Source organism: Hakea prostrata, chromosome 7, assembly GCF_041222555.1.
Source record: "Hakea prostrata isolate BN-2017 chromosome 7, UWA_Hpros_2, whole genome shotgun sequence".
Taxonomy (NCBI): domain Eukaryota; kingdom Viridiplantae; phylum Streptophyta; class Magnoliopsida; order Proteales; family Proteaceae; genus Hakea; species Hakea prostrata.
This window is the reverse complement of record NC_142606.1, coordinates 44,979,425-44,998,540: the sequence shown is the minus strand read 5'-3', so window position 1 is coordinate 44,998,540 and position 19,116 is coordinate 44,979,425. Positions and strand designations below refer to the sequence as shown.

The following is a 19,116-nucleotide window of genomic DNA, read 5'->3' as shown; positions in this document are numbered from 1 at the left end:
AGTGATGAATTTACAGAATATGCAAGACATGTTCTGTTGGGAGACAGAAACTCGATAGAATGGTCCCAATGATGGAAGTCTCTCAAAGACCACCCCACCCTACCCTTGCTCGCAAACCCCTTTACCTTGTTCTCCTACCCAATGCCCTTGCTCAAAAACTGAAATTTCCATACTGTGGTCCTAGTTGCGAATATTTCTAGAAGGGTTTATCAAACACCCATTTCCAAACAAAGAATGGACTCTCATGTCTCATTACAGAAACATGTAAAACAGTTTTACACGAACTGGTCTTCCAGAAAGGAAACATTACCAAATGCATACTGGATGCCAAACAGGAAACATCAGTTTGGATTTCACACAGATCAAATAAACAAAAGTCACGGTCTGGAGCTTGCTTTCTCTGGTGCCTGTCCTGGATGCTAAGGAGTCGAATTGTTGAATGTAGGCACCTACAGTGGTACCTTGCTCCAACATGTGGAACTGTTCCTGTAGTGTGGCTTTGCAGTCTTCCGGAAGGTACCTTTTAGTGAGCTCTTTCTACATCTGGTTCCAAGTGGTAGGTTCTTAGCTTTCATAGTACGGCTATCTCTCCATGGTGCTCCACCAATCTCTAGCAGCTCCAACCAACTCAGTTTTGGCTAGCTGCATTTTTCTATCCTCTAAAAGATTATGGCAGTCAAAGTAGTCATCCAAGGCTGCTCTCCAATCATAGAAAACTTGTGGATCTAGGGATCCATTGAACTCTTTCTGCTCCAGTTTGACCTTATGCTGGTCTACGCCTCTTCTCTGGTCTTTCCCTTCATTGAAATAGTACCTCAAATAGTCCTCCAGTGATGCTTGTGCTCCTTGGGCCCTTCTTTGTTGTCCCTCTTCTACATCATAATGGTCATACATGGGATTATCATAACTGTATTTTCTGGTATGCTCGTTTCTATCTCTAGAAAATCTTGGGTGGATAATGTTCAGCTTCTCCATCATCTCTACACCTCCTTGTGCCACTGATTTCTCTTCTCTATGGGGTACGTACACCTGTGAATTGAGTCTAGGCACTGGTGCCGGAGGTGGTGGTGTCTATATGCATAGAACAAAATTCCATTGAAACTTGCGAAATTTCGTTGGGAACCTCGAAACGAAAAACTAGGGGACCGGGAAAAAAAATCCCAAGCTTCGATCATAACTGTCGAAATTTTGTCGAAACGTGTCGAAACCTCGAAACCTCGTAACCTGTCGAACTTGGTTCAACCTAGCTAGACCAGCTGGTTCATGAGAAGAAAAAATTCCCAAATTTTGTGGGAAACCAGGGAAATTTCGTGGAAACCTGGGAAATTTCATGGAAACCTAGGAAATTTCGTGAAAACTTGGGAAATTTCGTGGAAACCTGGGACTTTTTCCTGCATGTTTGTAGCTTTCCCATATTTTCAATTTTTTTGTTTCTTTCATGTTTCCCCAAATACCCCCTCCATCAGGACTTCCCTATCCAAATTGCGTATTTCCTCAGACTGGTTATCTTAGGCATGTTGATGACCAAACTTATAAAGTTACTGTTGAAAACATGGACTGAGGTTTCCTAATTAGAATAGGATTATGTTTCCTAATAAGTCTAGAGTTTTATTTCTATTTGTTTTATATTTCCTTTTCCTACTTAGTATAGGGCTTAACTAGGTTGTAACTATAAATACCCTATTGGGGTCTTGTAAATAATATATTTTTAAAGAAGCAACTTCTCACATTACAACATGGTATCAGAGCAAAGTTTTGTTTTCATCTTACAAAGGTGCTGTAGAAATTTTTTTTGAAATCGTTATTCACGTGTTTGTTTTCTTTTCGGGTATCCTGGAAATGTATATTGAGTGATTAAGTGTATGTCTAGGAAAATTTTGTCTAAGGAGTCTAGTACATCTGAAGAGTCTCCCATGTCTTCTATTCATAAGGATCGTGAGTTTTCTTCGCTTCAGATAACCACTGTGAAACTTAATGGGACAAATTATCTTAGATGGTCTCGTTCAGTTTCCCTCGCTGTTGGTGCTCGTGGTCTTACTGGCCATCTTGATGGGACTTCTACAAAACCTTCCACACCTGGTCTGCAACTTTCCAAGTGGTATACAAATGAATGCTTGGTCATGGGTTTTCTCATCAACTCCATTGAATCTAGCATAGCAGAGAATTATCTCCTCCTTCCTAATGCGGCAACTATTTGGAAAGTTACTAAAGATACATACTCCAGAGTTGGGAATAATGCACAATGCTTTGAACTTAGACGGAAAATCAATCAGTTACAGCAGAAGGACCTTCCTCTTTCTCAGTACTATAACACTCTTCAAGGATATTACCAGACTTTAGATTTCTATGGAAAGTTTACACCGAAGAATGCTGAAGATGCTAATCATGCTATTGCCTATCAACAATGGGAAGATAAACAGAGAGTTTATAATTTTTTGGCAGGATTGAATATAGAATTTGATCAAATTCGCGCACAGGTCCTTTCTAGAGAGCCTTTCCCTTCTCTGGCTCAAGCTTATGCCATGGTAGATATCGAGGACAGTCGAAGGACAGCTATGGTACACACTCAAACATCTGATAGATCTGCATTGGTGGCTGGTTATGGCAATAATAAATCTAGTTCTGGCAATTTTCGCCCTCCAGTAAAGTGTGAGTATTGTGGAAAAGAACATCATACAAAGGACAAGTGTTGGAAGTTGCATGGACGTCCAACAAATTCCCATGGAGGTAGAAATGGAATCAAGGGCAGCAATCAAACATCTGCAAATCAAGCCAGTTCTGACACCCTAAGTACTCCAACACCTCTTTCCTCAAATGAGCTCCAGCACCTTCGCCAATTGATGTCCAGACTTGACTCATCTTCTCCAGTACCGACTTCCAATATGAGTATAGCCTCTGTCATTGATCCCTCTGTTGATCCACAAATCTCCACAGGTATTTTTGATTGTCACAATGTCAATTTGACTTATCTCTCTTGGGTAATTGACTCTGGGGCAACCGACCATATGACAAGCTCATCTACTTTGTTTCATACTTATTCATCTGTCCCTATTGCTCATGATGTTCGAACGGCTGATGGGTCTGTCTCCCCTATCTTTGGGAAAGGATCTATTATCTGTTCGCCTTCTCTTACCTTATCTAATGTCATGCATGTTCCAAAGTTTTCGGCTAATATTTTATCTATTAGTAGCCTTACTCGTGATATGAACTGCAAAATAACTTTCTTTCCTTCTCATTGTGTGTTTCAGGACTTGGAAACAAGGCTTACGATTGGCAGTGGTAGACAGAAAGGGGGGCTCTACTTAATGGATGGATCCCCATCAGCTCTTTTTACGGTCTCTAATTCCACCTCCCCTGCACATTTTACCTTGTTATAGTGGCATAGTCGTCTTGGCCACGTTCCTTTACCTATTTTGTCCAAATTATTTCCTGATCTGATTAAAATGTGCAATTTGAATGATTTCTATTGTGAGGCATGTATTTTGGCCGAACAGACCAGGCATGTTTACCTTATTTCAGATAATCATAGTAAAATTCCTTTTTCAGTCATTCACTCTGATGTGTGGGGTCCTTCTCGGACCGTGTCTGTATCTGGTCATAGATGGTTTGTTACCTTTATTGACTGTTGTACAAGGACCACATGGGTTTACTTCACCAAAAAAGTGACGTTTTCTCGAGCTTTCAAAATTTTCATAATATGATTAGGATTCAATTTGGGGTGACAGTCAAAATCCTTCGTACGGATAATGGAACTGAGTACTTGGGTGGCGCATTCCCTTCTTACTTAACAAACCATGGCATCATACACCAAACTAGTTGCGTCGACACTCCACCTCAAAATGGGGTTGCCGAACGCAAGAATAGACATCTACTTGAGGTAGCATGTTCCCTCATGTTTTCTATGCATGTGCCTCTTCAGTTTTGGGGTGAAGCCATTCTTACTGCGATATATCTAATTAACCGAATGCCTTCCCGAGTCTTAGACCAACGCTATCCCTTTAAGGTTCTTTTAGGTACAACAGTCTTATAGTCTCATCTAAGGTTTTTGGATGTGTTGCCTTTGTCCGGAACCACCATGTTCATGGAAAGTTAGATCCCCATGGGTTAAAGTGCATTTTCTTGGGTTATCCTCCTCCTACACAAAAGGGGTATAAGTGTTATCATCCTAGTTCTCGTCGTTTTTTCGTCTCTATGGATGTTGTGTTTCAAGAACAAATTCCTTTTTTCCCCCTACACCTCTTCAGGGGGAGAGTTTTAGTGAAGAGGTTCCAATGTTGATTCCTCCTTTTGATATTTCTCTTGAGATTCCTGCAAATGATCCTCCTTTGGAAGATGGAATCACCGGACAAGAACAGCTGGTGGATGATATACAGGGGGAGACTAGACCCCTAAAGACCTATCAAAAAAAAACAAGTGACCCCTTCTGAACCAAGCCCGTCAAAAGCTTTGGTTCCTAGCCCTGAACAATCCGTTCCTCCAGGTGAGTCTGTCTTTGACCCTTCTTCTAATCCTACTTTGGACTTACCAATTACAGTGAGAAAGCAGCCACGAACTTGCACCAAACATCCTATTTCCAATTATGTTTCATATCAGTCTCTATCTCCAGAATTTCAATGTTTTATTTCCTCTTTGTCCTTTACTTCTATTCCTAACACTTGGCAAGAGGCATTATCTCACTCAAACTGGAAAGAAGCTACGGATGAGGAAATACAAGCTTTGGAAAAAAAACAAAACATGGGACTTGGTGACTTTGCCCATAGGAAAGCAGACTGTTAGGTGCAAATGGGTGTTTGTGATCAAGTACAAGGTAGATGGAACTGTTGAAAGGTACAAGGCAAGATTGGTGGCCAAAGGTTTCACTCAGACTTATGGCATTGACTACCAGGAGACATTTGCCCCTGTTGCCAAGATGAACATAGTTCGTACTATTATTTCATGTGCAATTAATAAAAGGTGGAGTTTACAACAATTAGATGTGAAGAATGCCTTTTTGCATGGAGAACTCCAAGAAGAGGTATATATGGATATACCACCCGGGTATTCTACTACAGAGACTTACAGGAAAGTGTGCAAGTTAAAGAGGGCTTTATATGGGTTGAAGCAATCTCCAAGAGCGTGGTTTGGAAGGTTCCATAAGGCAATGATATCTAATGGCTATAAGCAGAGCAATGCAGACCACACTTTGTTTATTAAAAGAGATGGTTGCCACACTACTATACTTTTAGTATGTGAATGACATTGTGATCACAGACAACAGTGAGGATGAGATTTCAGCATTAAAGACTTTTTTGGGAACTGAATTTGAGATCAAAGATATGGGAAAACTAAGATATTTCCTAGGTTTAGAATTGGCATATTCTACTAGCGGTGTATCTCTATCCCAGAGGAAGTATACATTGGATCTTCTTGAGGAAACTGGAATGCTAGGATATAAGCCTGCTGAGACTCCTATTGAGCCTACCCTACACTTGAAGGCAAAGGAAGGAGAACCAGTTGATAAGATAAGGTATCAAAAATTAGTGGGAAAGTTGATCTATCTATCTCACACTAGATCTGACATCACATTTGCAGTTAGTCTTGTTAGCCAGTATATGCATGATCCCTATTCCTCACATTTGGATGCAGTATATCGAATCTTGAAATACTTGAAGACTACTCTAGGAAAAGGAATTTTAATTTCAGCTCATAGACATTTGAAGATTGAGGCATATATAGATGCAAATTGGGCAGGATGTCTAGATGATAGGAGGCCTACCTCTGGGTATTGTGTATATGTGGGAGGTAACCTTATGACTTGGAGAAGCAAGAAACAGGCTGTAGTTGCGCGGTCCAGTGCCGAGGCCGAATTTAGGGCGATTGCTCAAGGCATTTGTGAGGTACTATGGCTTAAAGGGCTGCTTCAAGAAATTAGGACAGATTTGGAGGTTCCTATACAATTATACTCAGATAGTAAGTCAGCAATCAGCATAGCTCATAACCCTGTACAACATGATAGGACTAAGCATGTGGAGATTGACAGACATTTCATCAAAGAGAAGCTTGAGGCTGGGCTGATCCATATCACCTTTATTACTTCAAACGAGCAACGAGCTGATGCACTCACAAAGAGCTTGAGCACGAAGATATTCAATTACATTATGAGCAAGTTAGGCATGACAAATATCTATGCTCAAACTTTAAGGGGAGTGTTGATACATAGATTGAGGTTTCCTAATTAGAATAGGATTATGTTTCCTAATAAGTCTAGAGTTTTATTTCTATTTGTTTTATATTTCCTTTTCCTACTTAGTATAGGGCTTAACTAGGTTGTAACTATAAATACCCTATTGGAGTCTTGTGAATAATATACTTTTAGAGGAGCAATTCCTCACATTACAACAGTTACAGTTGTCAATTACCTTGACAACTATAGGCATAAAATGTCATGGGATGTCTATGTTCGTTGGTTAGAAGAGGGGATGTTATAGGCATAGTACTACTTGACTTATAAAATGGATCCATCGAGGCACTCCTCTTGGCACTGAGTTGTACTTTCCTTTTATTGTCATTTACTTTGTATTTGATGTTTTGAAGTTATAAATTATATATTGAATGTTATGTACTTAAGTAGTTAAGTTTATAGTGTACTTCTCAGACAACTCTACATTGATTTTATGTACATTGAATGACATATCTACATTGACTTTTTTAGCAAAATATAGTCAATGTATTCTTTATACTCTAATTAGCTTAAATGTAGAGTCCCACCCTAATATAGTCCCTAAAACCTGTCAAACTTCATGTCGAAACTTGCACAAAAAAGTCCTAAGTTTCCTCAAAATTTCACAGTTTCCCACCTAGGTTTCCCATTTTCACCTAGTCGAAACTTGAGTTTCCCTCAAATTTTTTTCTATGTCTGTATGGAATCTCCAATCCTAGCTTGCTCCAAATTAGTCACCCTTATGTTCAAATCTTGCAACTACACTAACATGTCTTGTTGGGTTTTGAGAATTTGCTCCGACTATCTGGTGATTCATAGCTCATCCATAGCAATACTAGGGCTTGCTAGCAACCTGGCTCTGTATTGATATAAACCCAACTTTAGGGTTATGGTTTCTTGGAGAAATTCCCTAAAATTTAGGATTTACCAAGAATCTTTTAGCAACTAATCTCCAAAAGTCAATGCGATGATCTAAGCTACCAAGGATGCTCCTAAAATTATTGTGGGAAGGTTTGGGTAAGATTTAGTTTAACAAAACTAAATGGGTTGTCGAATTTGGTTAACAATGAAATGTGGGATGGGCTAGGGTTTTAACAAAGTAGCATGGATTGATTAATTAGGGGAAACCTAAACTCAACAAAAAAAAGTACCCAAGGAAATCTGCGGTTGGGTTTGGAGAGACTTAAGGATCATTTTGGGATGACTATGGGTTTGATCTGTGAGGGAGGGAAAGATCTACGGGAATCTTGAACTCTCATTCTTATTCTTTCTTTCTTTCCTCCTTTCTTTCTTTTCTTTCCTTTTCTTTTCTTTTTTTTTTTTTTTTTTTTTTTCTTTCTTCTTCTTTCCCCCTTTATTGTTTCAGATATGCCAAAAGTCAGTAAAGAAGGAGAGGGGCCGAAAGGGAAAGAAAGGGAGAGGGAGGGTGTCGGAAGGTAGGCAAAGGGTTGGGGAAGGCCTGTGGGGGTGAGGGAAGGGCTAGGGAGGGGCTGTGATAGGAAGGGAGGGGATTTTAGGGCCTGCGCAAGAAAGGAAGGGGGCTGGGGTAGGTGCGATCAGTCTAGGAGGGTAGGGGAGGGGTGGGGTCTTGCTGTACTGACTTATAGGCTGCTGTAGTTTCTTGAAATTGCCGGAGACTGGAAGAAGAGTGCTAGAGCTTGAAGAAGGTGCTAATCTTTGAAGAAGACTCTCAATTCTTGACTCAACCATGGCCCCCTCAACAAGGCCACTCTCCTTAATCAATTATTTTTTAAATAATCAGACTTCAAAAATACAATGAAAGACTAGGCTTAGTTATAGCCTACTAAAGACTCCAACCTAAGTAAGATTCCTTTGTAGTTTAAGATCTCCCTTACAATTAATCCCAGCCATCCAAATAGAGACAAACATCTAATAGAATCTCCTTGGGAATAGATTCCTCCTAAGACTCTTAAGACTCCAACAATCAATAAGAAAAGAAACTCTTCTTGTAAGAACTCTTCCTTTAAATAAAGACTACAAGAGTCCTTTAAAGAAAACTCCTAGGGACTCAAGAACTCACCTCTAAATCAAACAAGACTCCTAACTAATCAAGACTCTTTTGAAAACAAGAACTAAAATTCAAAAATTAAATCCAGCAAGTAACTAGGGCTGGAATGGACCAAACTACCCCTTTACGAGGGTTTGGCCAGCCCTTGGTGTGCCACTTTGGAGTGACCTCGGGGCCCACTCCAGGGTTTTGGCCAGGGGTGAAGTGTGAAATCCAGCCCAAACCTGGCAGGACACCCTATTTGTTTTGGATTAAAGAAAGGCTTGTTCAATGTTAGACCTTGAAGTCGGACCTTGATTTCAATGTTGCTATCTTTAAAGGCCTTAGGAGGTCATGTCCGACCTTTCCCTTAGGGTGGATCCATGTCCCGAAGTGATGGAAATTGTCCTTGTGGACCCTATTGATTGATGATTTTGTGTCGGAGTCCGAGCCCATGGACATTGACGATGATACCCCTTACTTGAGTACATTGTCAATGTTTAGTGAGAATCTGCGCATCGTGAGAATCTGCGCATCGAAGAAGGGTGAATTAGTTGAAGTACCTAATGGACTCCCGTGTACAATCCGAAGGTATTTCCCGAAACTAGACTTCTTGATTGACTTGTAGAAGAAAACCCCACTCAATTTGACCCCATATAGCTCTCCGAATCCCTATCTGAAGTTGCTGAACTATTACTGATTTTTCTGCTGAAACTTGTTTGGTCGATCCTCTTTGGACGATGCCATAAACCAAGGAGCATCGACCAAAGCTTCCCAAACTCAAGTTAATGATTCCTTTCGAAAATATTCCCTACCCTATTTATGCTAGCCTCGTGTTTTGAGCCCTATTCTAATCATTACCACACCTGAGAACGTGGAGAAGGTTCCCCAAAGCTCCTCCTTGACATTGGTGAAGAAGATTCCACCCAAAACATTGTCAATCATTGTTCTTTGTCTCCATCACCAACTACAAGGTATGATTCATCACTCTCACTCTCTATTTTATTATATTCTTTTCTATTCCTTTTATTGCTATTGAAACCTTGGAGTTGATGCTGCAACCTTGCAACCATCACTCCAAGTGTTCACTCTTGCTTAACCTATGATCCCCTCCCATGTCCATTGATGCTATGCTCTCATTTCAAGCCTTGCATATGCATTCTTTTGATTCTCCTCTTAACTTCATGCATTCTTGTCCTAAACTGAAGTATATAGTGTGCTATGACTATGTTTATTGCTAACATATGATTCTAACCCAATTCCTATTAGTTCCCCTAGCTAATTCATGCATTTCCAATGCAAATGCATTTGATTTCAATCCATGCTTTGATTCTTGTCTATAGAACTTAGCAGTCCAATTTGGGGCTTTCTAATTAGACCTTTAGATTGTGTTAATTTCTTGATTTGTAGTGTTCATATACTGTTATTAACCATCCCTCCAAGTATCGGATCGATCCAAGCCCCAGAAGACTGATTTCGGACCAAAATCCCCAAAATCCAATATGCAGCCCGAGACTGTCTTGGTCGATCCTCCTTGGTCGATCCCATCGACCAAACATGCTGCTGAACTGTAACCTTAGCCGTTTTGACCCGTTCGACCTCTGATTTTCCCGATTTCTTCTCTAATCTTTCATTTATGTTTCTTTAGGGTCTTATTACCATCATTGGATCATCCTTGTGTGAATTTTGGATCATCATCATCACAATGTAAGGTAAGGACGGTTATACCCTTATAACATAGACTATATGATTTATACACTGATGTTAACAACTTAATAGGCTTAACTCATTAGTTGTATTTAGACATCATATGACTACTGTAGGTATCTTGTAACAGTAGCAACATGTTTAATTACTCCCATTTATTATGTCTTTTAATTCTTGTTATTTATTTATACACTTGATTATGCGATGTGATGAGTTATTTTCTCTATGATGATGTATCATTTGGATATGATAAGATGATATGAAGAATGTGTTTGGATAAGTATAATTTGGGATTGGGAGTGTCCTATTGATGCTTTTGTCCTTGGACATCGGAGGGAATAGTATGGAATGTTCTCCGAAGGTGCCCATCGACACTTTCCTGGATTATTGGATGACATACATAGGATTGTCTAATAGTATGACTAGGATGTCCTTGTCGTGTCAGACCCGAATCGGAAGGGTATTAAGACCGAACGACCCGTGGTAGCAATGGGGATTTGTGGGCACTCAAGACCGGTGAAATGATCCGTGAGAGGTCATGAATCACATTGTGGGAGCCATTTATTGGTAGGGTTGCAAACGGCTAGACTTGGGCTCACGGACACTCAATACCGGTGAAATGATCCGTGAGGGGACGGGAGAGCTTCCCGTCTACTATTTGTGGATAACCAATAGGGTTGATGAGTCCATAGTCTAAGAGGAAATACGCTGACTCTAATGTGAAGGATACCGGAAAGGAATCCAAGATATCTTAAATGGTTGAGGAGGAATGGATGTATCCGGATCTAACTTGATATGACTGAGTAGATGACTTGCATTGGGTTAGGCTTTACCTTGACATGCGCCAATACTTAGACCAAATGGTGATGTGAGAGAGCGGTGACCGAAACCCCAGCCATGGACTGTCCGAGAGGGATGCAGGACCCATTACCAACCGGTAACCCAAGATATCTTAAATGGTTAAGGGTGTGAGTGCGACCTACCCAAAGAAGTATGGTGCTATGACTTGAAGCATGTCTACCATAGAGACCAGCATACATAGAGTTAGAATCATACTTGCATCATGTGTTTCATGCCATATTGCATCATGTTATGACTTGTTTCATATGGTTTATCTATTAAGGATTTATTGCCTTGCTGAGTTCTCTCGAACTCATTCCTTTTGTGCAAATGTTTGTTAGATTATCCCACAGGTGTTGAAGACTCCGATGGTGCGACCTACAAGACGGACTATGATTCCACATACTACCCTCAGGGTGGTAGCTACTATGAAGATCAGGGTTATGGTGCCGAGGAGGATTACATTGCGTACCAGGGTTAGCCCCACAGTGGTGAGGGAGCGGCCGTGTTGGGCTTTCTTCGTCCACACTTATGAAGATGTGCTTATTAGAGTAGAGGAAACCCTAGTCTAGTCCCCCACCCCCTGGATTTTGTTAAACACTGGGATATGTAATTAACTTTCACTGAGTTACTCTTTAGATGTTGGATTGTAACTTAACTTGATTTTTTACTACTTTTCCGCTGCCACTGAGGGAGTGACTTCCGCTCACTAACTCTTTCTTTTGATTACACTTATACATTTGGTAACATTTTATTCCGCACTCTGATTATCTGTTCGTATCTTATTCATGATATATTTTATTTATTTGCTTTTACCTTGATTATTATTGTTCATGATTGTGTTATCACGTATGTGGGAGGCATGGTCCCTCGATGCTTGATCCTTGAACTGTGGATCACATACCCGGGTATGCCAAGTAGGGTACCGGCTGGGTGGATGTGACATGAAGCCTTGTTCACAGTTGTGGTAAGCCAGGTCATATTCAGAAACTATGCTATATCTTACATGGGAAACCTGGCAGCAGCAGTATGCCAATTCAATGACTAGTACTGATACTCCAAGACAGTCTTAACACTTCTGAGAGGATGACACTATACATGACCCAGGAAGAACTTGCTTGGTAGAATCAATTTCAGATTTCACAGCCTACTTCTTCCACCACTACTCTGGTACAGTCAAGTAATGCAATTGCCTCTCTCTTTGCTACTTCCCCTCCCTGGATTATAGATTCTGGGGCCTCTATTAATACCTCTGAAGTACCATGTATTTTCTCATCCTTGTCCCCATCTACTTCCAGTGTTACATGAGCCAATGGGTCTTTAGTGAAAGTGCAAGGCACTGGTACAGACGTACAGTGCAACCAAACCAAATCTTGTCCCTGACATCAGTTCTCTACCTTCCTAATTTTCCATTTAATCTCATGTCTGTAAGTAAGCTTACCAATACTTTTAATTGTTCAGTAACTTCTTACCCCGATTCTTATATTTTTCAGGATCTTGCTACGACGAGGACGATTGGTAAAGGACGTGAGTCAGGAGGGTTGCATTTGCTTGAGAATACTAAGGCTTCTGTTGTATGGACCAGTGTTGCTTCTCCCCATCAAATTCATTGCCGCCTTGGCCCTTGGTCACCTATCCTTGGAATGTTTAAAGAAGTTAGATCCCACTTTTCAGTCTTTATCTAGTTTAGAATGGGAGTAATGTCAGATCGGGAAGCTCCACCGTGTGAGCTACTAATGGGGGACACAATAGAAGGAGAAAGAAGAATAAAGAGGATAGGTGAAAGAAGGGGATATCTGAGAAGAACCAAACTTGAAGAAGGGGAAGAGGGAGAAGAACACTAGTAAGAAGATAAAGAAAAGAGGACAGAGACAGAAGGGGGGAGTGTTAGGGAAGATTCGTTGAGATCCCAAGGATTGCACTCCTTGGATCTTCAATTTTTGGTATTTTTGACCTTTATAAGGCTGCCATGTATCCACCTCAATGCAATACCACACAGCCTCTCTTCTGGTTGCTGCTTCTCTTCTTCTCTACCTCTCTTCCTCTTCCTGTTTCTATTTTCTGCTATTTGATTGACAGATCATTTGGCTATGATACCAAGTTAGTGCAAACCCTAGGAGTTTCTGCCATGGACTTAACAAAAAGTAGGGAAGAAAAATGAGAAGAAAGGGATAGAGGAAATCGCATTAGAAAGGAGGCGATGAAGAAGAGTGCACATGCAACACAATCTCACCGGCTCCCTAAGCCATAAACTCAATTCATTATCTCCAATCTGTATTTTATAATGGGGATTACACCACATATGAAGGATATTAAACGACTCCTAAAAGAACACCATTTCTCTTAGCAAGAACTAATTCAAATTAGGTAACCAAAGGTTCATGCAGATCTCAGAAGACAGATAGCACTCGATATTGAAGTTTACAAGCCTAACGCAAAAAAGCACAGAAGGTTTTTTTCAGTTCAAGCCTAGAGACATAATGGTGTTGAGAGTTATTCCAGAAAGACACCAACCAAGTGTTAATAGCAAGGTCCACTCCAAGAGAATATATTGGAGCATAGACCTATGCATTAGAGCTGCCCTCTAATATAGGCATCAGCAATAACTTGAATATGGCTGATCTTTAACTCTATACAGGGTATCATACTGATGAAAGAGATTCTAAGCATATCTTGCATCTGCCCCAATTGAAAGCCCCCAATGAAGATGCCACAAAGGAACTTCTATGACATGCATAAGACTATCAAATTGGACAAAGTTACCATTGTTTCTTTGTCAAATGGATGGATAAGCCTAGGAGTTAAAGCATGTGGATTCATGCACAAGAGACTTGAGCCAGATATGTATAAAAAAGTATGTGATATTCACCCATTCTTCAGAGATGAATGTTATCAAGAAGGGAAGAGTTGATGTAGGTCCCAAAACCTACCCTAGGTGGAAGGCCAAGCCCCAAGGGAATCCCTAGGCTTGCTGCCAAGCAGCGCAAAGAGTAATTTCAGCAGGGCAGGGTTAGTATGGTTCTGCCCAGTTTCTTAGTAAACCCAGGATGGACTCCTCCTATTTTTTGGGTAAACCCCAGGATGGACTCCTTGAAGGGCTTAATTATAAAATCATAATCCAATTTAGGCCTTTTAATTCAAGTTCAAATAGTTCTTCATTTAATTTCAATCAAGTTAGTTAGTTTATAATTTTATTTAAGAGTCCAAGTTGGAGTTAGTCTCTAGCTCTCTAGCTTCAGCCCTTTGGTTACAAAATGGGAATAATAACACCAATGGTGGGAATGGTGGAGGTCGTGGTGGTAATTTTGGCTGTGGTGGTGGCCATAGGATAGGAAGAGGTTAGAACCAGCACAAAACTACAGGGTGGTTTACTAGTTTGGATTGTCTAGGGGCTGCCCATGTGTCACCATTGTGGTAAGCCAGGTCATATTCAGAAATTATGCTATATGAGTATATGTTACATGAGAAATCTAGGCAGCAGCTGTTCAATGACTAGTACTGATACTCCAAGACAGTCTAACACTTCTGAGAGGAAGATGGTATCATGACCGAGGAAGTAACTAGCTTCGCACAATCAATTTCAGATTTCACAGCCTACTTCTTCCACTGCTACTCTGTTTTAGTCAAGTAATGTGATTGCCTGTCTCTCCGCTACTTCCCTTTGCCTGTCTCACTGCTGCTTCCCTTCCCTGCATTATATAGATTCCGGGGCCTCTGATAATACATCTGAAGTACCAGGTATTGTCTCATCCTTATCCCCATCTACTTCCAGTTGTTACATCAGCCAATGGGTCTTTAGTGAAAGTTCAAGGCATTGGTACAGTGCAACCCAACAAAATCTTGTCCCTGACATCAGCTCTCTACCTTCCTAATTTAGCATTAATCTCATTTCTGTAAGTGAGCTTACCAAAACTTTTAATTGGTCAGTAACTTCTTACCCTGATTCTTATATTTTTCAGGATCTTGCAATGAAGAGGACGATTGGTAAGGGACGTGAGTCAGGGGGGTAGTATTTACTTGAGAATACCAAGTCTGCTGCTGTCTGTGCCAGTGTTACTTCTCCTCATCAAATCCATTGCCACCTTGGTCACCCATCCTTGGAAAGTTTAAAGAAGTTAGATCCGATTTTTCAGTCTTTATCTAGTTTAGAATGTGAACCATGTCCATTCAGGAAGCTCCACTGTGTGAGTTACTAATGGGGAAGGAGAAAGAAGAATAAAGAAGATAAGGGAGAAGAAGACAATCTGAGAAGAATCAGACTTGAAGTAAGGGGAAGAGGGAGAAGAACACTAATAAGAAGAAGAAGAAGAGAAGAGAAGAGAGAGAGAGAGAGAGAGAGAGAGAGAGAGAAAAGGGGAGAGTGTTAAGAGAATATTCCCGAGATCCCAAGGACTGCCTCCTTTGATCTTCTCTTTTTGGTATTCTTGACCTTTATAAGGCTGCCTTGTACCTACCTTAATGCAATACAATACAGCATCTCTTCTGGCTGCTTCTTCTCTTCTTCCTTCCTGTCTTCCTCTTCCTATTTCTATTTTCTGCTATTCGATTCCTTTGGCTATGATACCAAATCAGTGCAGACGCTACCAGTGATCTGCCATGGTGGCCTTCATAAAAAGTAGGAATGAAAAATAACAAGAAAGGGGAATGGGAAATTGCATTAGAAAGGAGGTGGAGAAGAAGAGTACACATGCAACATAGTCTCACCGGCTCTCCAAGTCATAAACTCAATTCATATCTCCAATCTGTCTTTTATAATGGAGGATTACACCACATATAAAGGAGATATTAAAAGACTCCTAAAAGAACACCATCTATCTAACTAAGAAATAATTCAAATTAAGAAACTAAAAGTAGTTAGAAAGCAAATATCCTAAGAATCTAACTTATAAAATAAGCACAATAAAATAAACAAATACACTATTTCCCTAAATAACATATTTTCCTAAAATTCTAACTGACCCATGACTCAAATTGGACAAAGTTCATCTTGGTTTGACACCCAATTGTGTTTGGGTTGGTCCATGGCAGCATATCTGCAGCAACATGCCTAGGTCCTTACCAGCTGCACTAGCTGGTTTTTTAACGTAAAGCACAAAAATATTGAACTCAGCATATTAAGTGTGAAGAATGATTGTCGTACATAAGTTTACCTGTATCCAATATGTACAGATCATTATAATATACTTCATAGGAACTCTGCCACGATTTGCCACAGCCTCCAAATATGAAGAGCCGTTTCCCAACAAGTGCCGCACTATGTCCTTCCCGTGGTGGTGGCCCTTCTCCATTTAAAATTGGACATGTCCACGTATTGGTAGCTACAAGAATACTAGAACTCATTCAGTCTCAATTATGATAAATAAAATAGATGGTGAAGAAACTAATTATTTTATATACAAATAGCAAACACAACTTCATCCATCAAATTGAACATTAACAAAGAAAAGACACAAATGATTTGCAAGACTTATTTACAATTGAACATGAAATATAAATAAGCTGCTTAAACATTTACCAGTTATCCAGTCGATATGTCAATATTTTCTTCTTCTTTTTAAATCAATCGTAAATAATGGTTTATCAGCATAGAAAAATATTCGAGGGAAATTCAAGTTTCAACCAGGTGAAAATGGGAAACCTAGATGGAAAACTAGGAAATTTCGAGGAAACTGAGGACTTTTTTGTGCAAGTTTCGACATCAAGTTTCGATAGGTTTTAGGGAGTATTTTAGGGAGGGACTCTGCATTTAAGCTAATTAGAGTATAAAAAACACATTGGCTGCATTTTGCTAAAAAAATCAATGTAGATATGTCATTCAATGTACATAACATCAATGAAGAGTTGTCTGATAAGTACACTATAAACTTAACTACTTAAGTACATAACATTCAATATATAATCTCTAACTACAAAACATCAAATACAAAGTAGCCGACAATAAAAGGAAAGGACAACTCAGTGCCAAAATGAGTGTTTCAGTGGATCCATCTTGTGAGTTGAGTAGTACTATGCATGTAACATCCTCTCCTCTAACCAACGAACATAGACATCACATGACATTTTATGCCTATGGTTGTCAAGGTAATAGACAACTGCAACTTTATAAGTCTGGTCATCAACATGCCTAAGATAACTAGTCTGAGGGAATACGCAATTTGGATAGGGAAGTCCTCATGGAGGGGGTATTTGTCATGGTATTTGGGGAAACATGAAAGAATTAAAAAAAAAATTGAAAATTGGGAAAGCTACAAAACTCGTAGGAAGTCTCAGGTTTCCACGAAATTTCCCAGATTGCACGAAATTTTCCGGTTTTCTGAAAAATTTCTCAAATTTCTACGAAATTTCCCATGTTTCCCACGAAATTTGGGAATTTTTTTTCTCATGAACCAGCTGGTCTAGCTAGGTTGAACCAAGTTTCGACAAAATTTCAACGGTTTTTATCAAAACTTGGATTTTTTTCGGTCCCTTAGTTTTTCATTCGAGATTTCCAAAATGGGAAATTTTGGTTGAAATTTCGCAAGTTTCGAGCGAATTTTGTTCTATGGGTTTATGTGAACACTGGTTCTATAACCAACCTAAAATTTTTACATCAATACAAATGTAGTACAGGAACTTGCTTTTGAGAAAGAGCTTACAAGTATCTAAGATGAACAAATCCTTGAGGGGATTCTTCCCATCAGTACCCCCAAATACAAATAGGTTGTCCCCAACGGTTGTACAGCTGTGACTGTCCCTGGGAGATGGAGGTGTGCCTTTCATATTTGGCCTAATCCATATCTGCTTGACTGCATGTTGTGGAAATGTAGAAGTTAGAATGGCAAGAACAAGAACAACAACAAACAAACAAAAAACAAGAGATAAACAAAACAGCCAGCACACAGAAAAGAAGCTCCAAATGGGCAAGCATAATGGCACTGAAAGAAACAAAAACAGAAGATGCAAAGATCCTTTATCCTCCATGAGGAAAGAGGGGCAACCCTTCAGCAGAAAATTTGGTAGTAACTGAGCAGAAACTCAGCAAGACAAAACAGATTACAAAAAAAACGAAAAAAAAGGCACCTGAAGAAGATGAAGGCAACAAGAACCCCACTAAAATCCAAAAATAAAACTCTGAATAGACAGAAATAGTACTACCAACAAGAAGCAAAGAGAATCCTTCTATTCTAAAATTTCACAACTACCTAGCCTTCAAAAAAAGGCTGGCGTTGTTACTCTTTAACTCTCAAGCCTTTACCGTTTCAGAACTAAAATGCACAGATCACAGGTTAAACAAACGATAAAATCAATACAGCTTTGAAATTTCCAACACTGACCAGTATCAAAAATGTGAACCTCGTTGGTCTGACAGGTATCCGGGCCGTATCCACCGAAAACATAGAGCAGCTTCCCTCCATGAATAGCATTGCATGAATGTCCCCATCTTCTTCCAGGCCCGACGAACTCAATCGGGAGACCCATAGATCCACTCTGTTCCGGAGGAATTCCTGTTGATCTCTGGCTCACTTCCAACTTCTCCCACCTCATTCTTATGCACAAAACACAATTAGACATACAGGTGCGAACTTTTATCTACTCGAAGATGAAACGGCTTTCACTATAGCAGTCCATGCAAGAGCCTGCCATTACAAGTATAAAGTCCCGCCATTACATGTATAGAATCTCTGCTTTAATAGTTTAAAACGCGAAAGACAAAGGAAAGGATGTGTGATACACTGATAGTCTGACACCATAACAAGGTATGGGAGTTAATACGACGTGCAAATGGATTCGTGCTGTGATCCATCAATGGGGTGGACAATCGATAGATTTCGTTTCAGATTTTTATCATTCTCCTTTTATTATTCTTTTGGGCTGCATTTGTTTGCAAAATGAATTCGAGAGGAAAAGGAAAAAAAAAAAACAAACATGTGGGTCCCATATGTAATAGGATAAAAAATAAATAAAAGAAAAAGAAAGAATTTTGTAGAAAATTGATAATGGTGAATCCCACTTTTTACTTTTCCAAACTTTTTCACAAAATTCCACCAAATTTATGAGATTTTAAAAAGCCTTGGGATGGAAAAATTGGGCTGCCACCTCACCAAACAAGTTTCCTTGATTCAAGAAATCTTGTCTCTCACTTTCCCACCCCAAGCAACCAAACAATATACACTTTTAGAAAAAGTTTGCTTTTTTCAAGAATTTTTCCACCCCACCTTTATTCTAGCAAACAAACGCAGTGTAAGGAGTAATCTGGGTATTTCATGTGTTAAGTTGGTTTTCTATTGAACCGGCTGGTTCACTTGCTTGTAAATGAGGCTTTTTGGCTGGTTCAATTCATTCGTATGCAAAACAAGATTCGGGGTTTCTGCAATTTGGGTTT

General features: G+C 39.8%; 1 protein-coding gene across 4 annotated transcripts in view; it reads right to left on the bottom strand.

Moving 5' to 3' along the window:
• The window catches only part of LOC149011253 (uncharacterized), an 81,336-nt gene extending 62,784 nt beyond the window's left edge, over nucleotides 1-18,552 (bottom strand). For all 4 annotated transcript variants that reach the window (XR_016174406.1, XM_089161285.1, XM_089161284.1 and 1 more), the window contains exons 1-3: nucleotides 18,068-18,552; nucleotides 17,390-17,539; nucleotides 15,905-16,072 (exon numbers count right to left, since the gene is read on the bottom strand). Coding sequence is in view for 3 of the 4 variants with exons in the window: in XM_089161285.1 (XP_089017411.1) it covers nucleotides 15,905-16,072; nucleotides 17,390-17,539; nucleotides 18,068-18,305 (556 nt within the window). In the remaining variant the exon portion in view is untranslated. The remainder of the gene's footprint in view (nucleotides 1-15,904; nucleotides 16,073-17,389; nucleotides 17,540-18,067) is intronic.
• Between the last annotated feature and the right edge of the window lie 564 nt (nucleotides 18,553-19,116).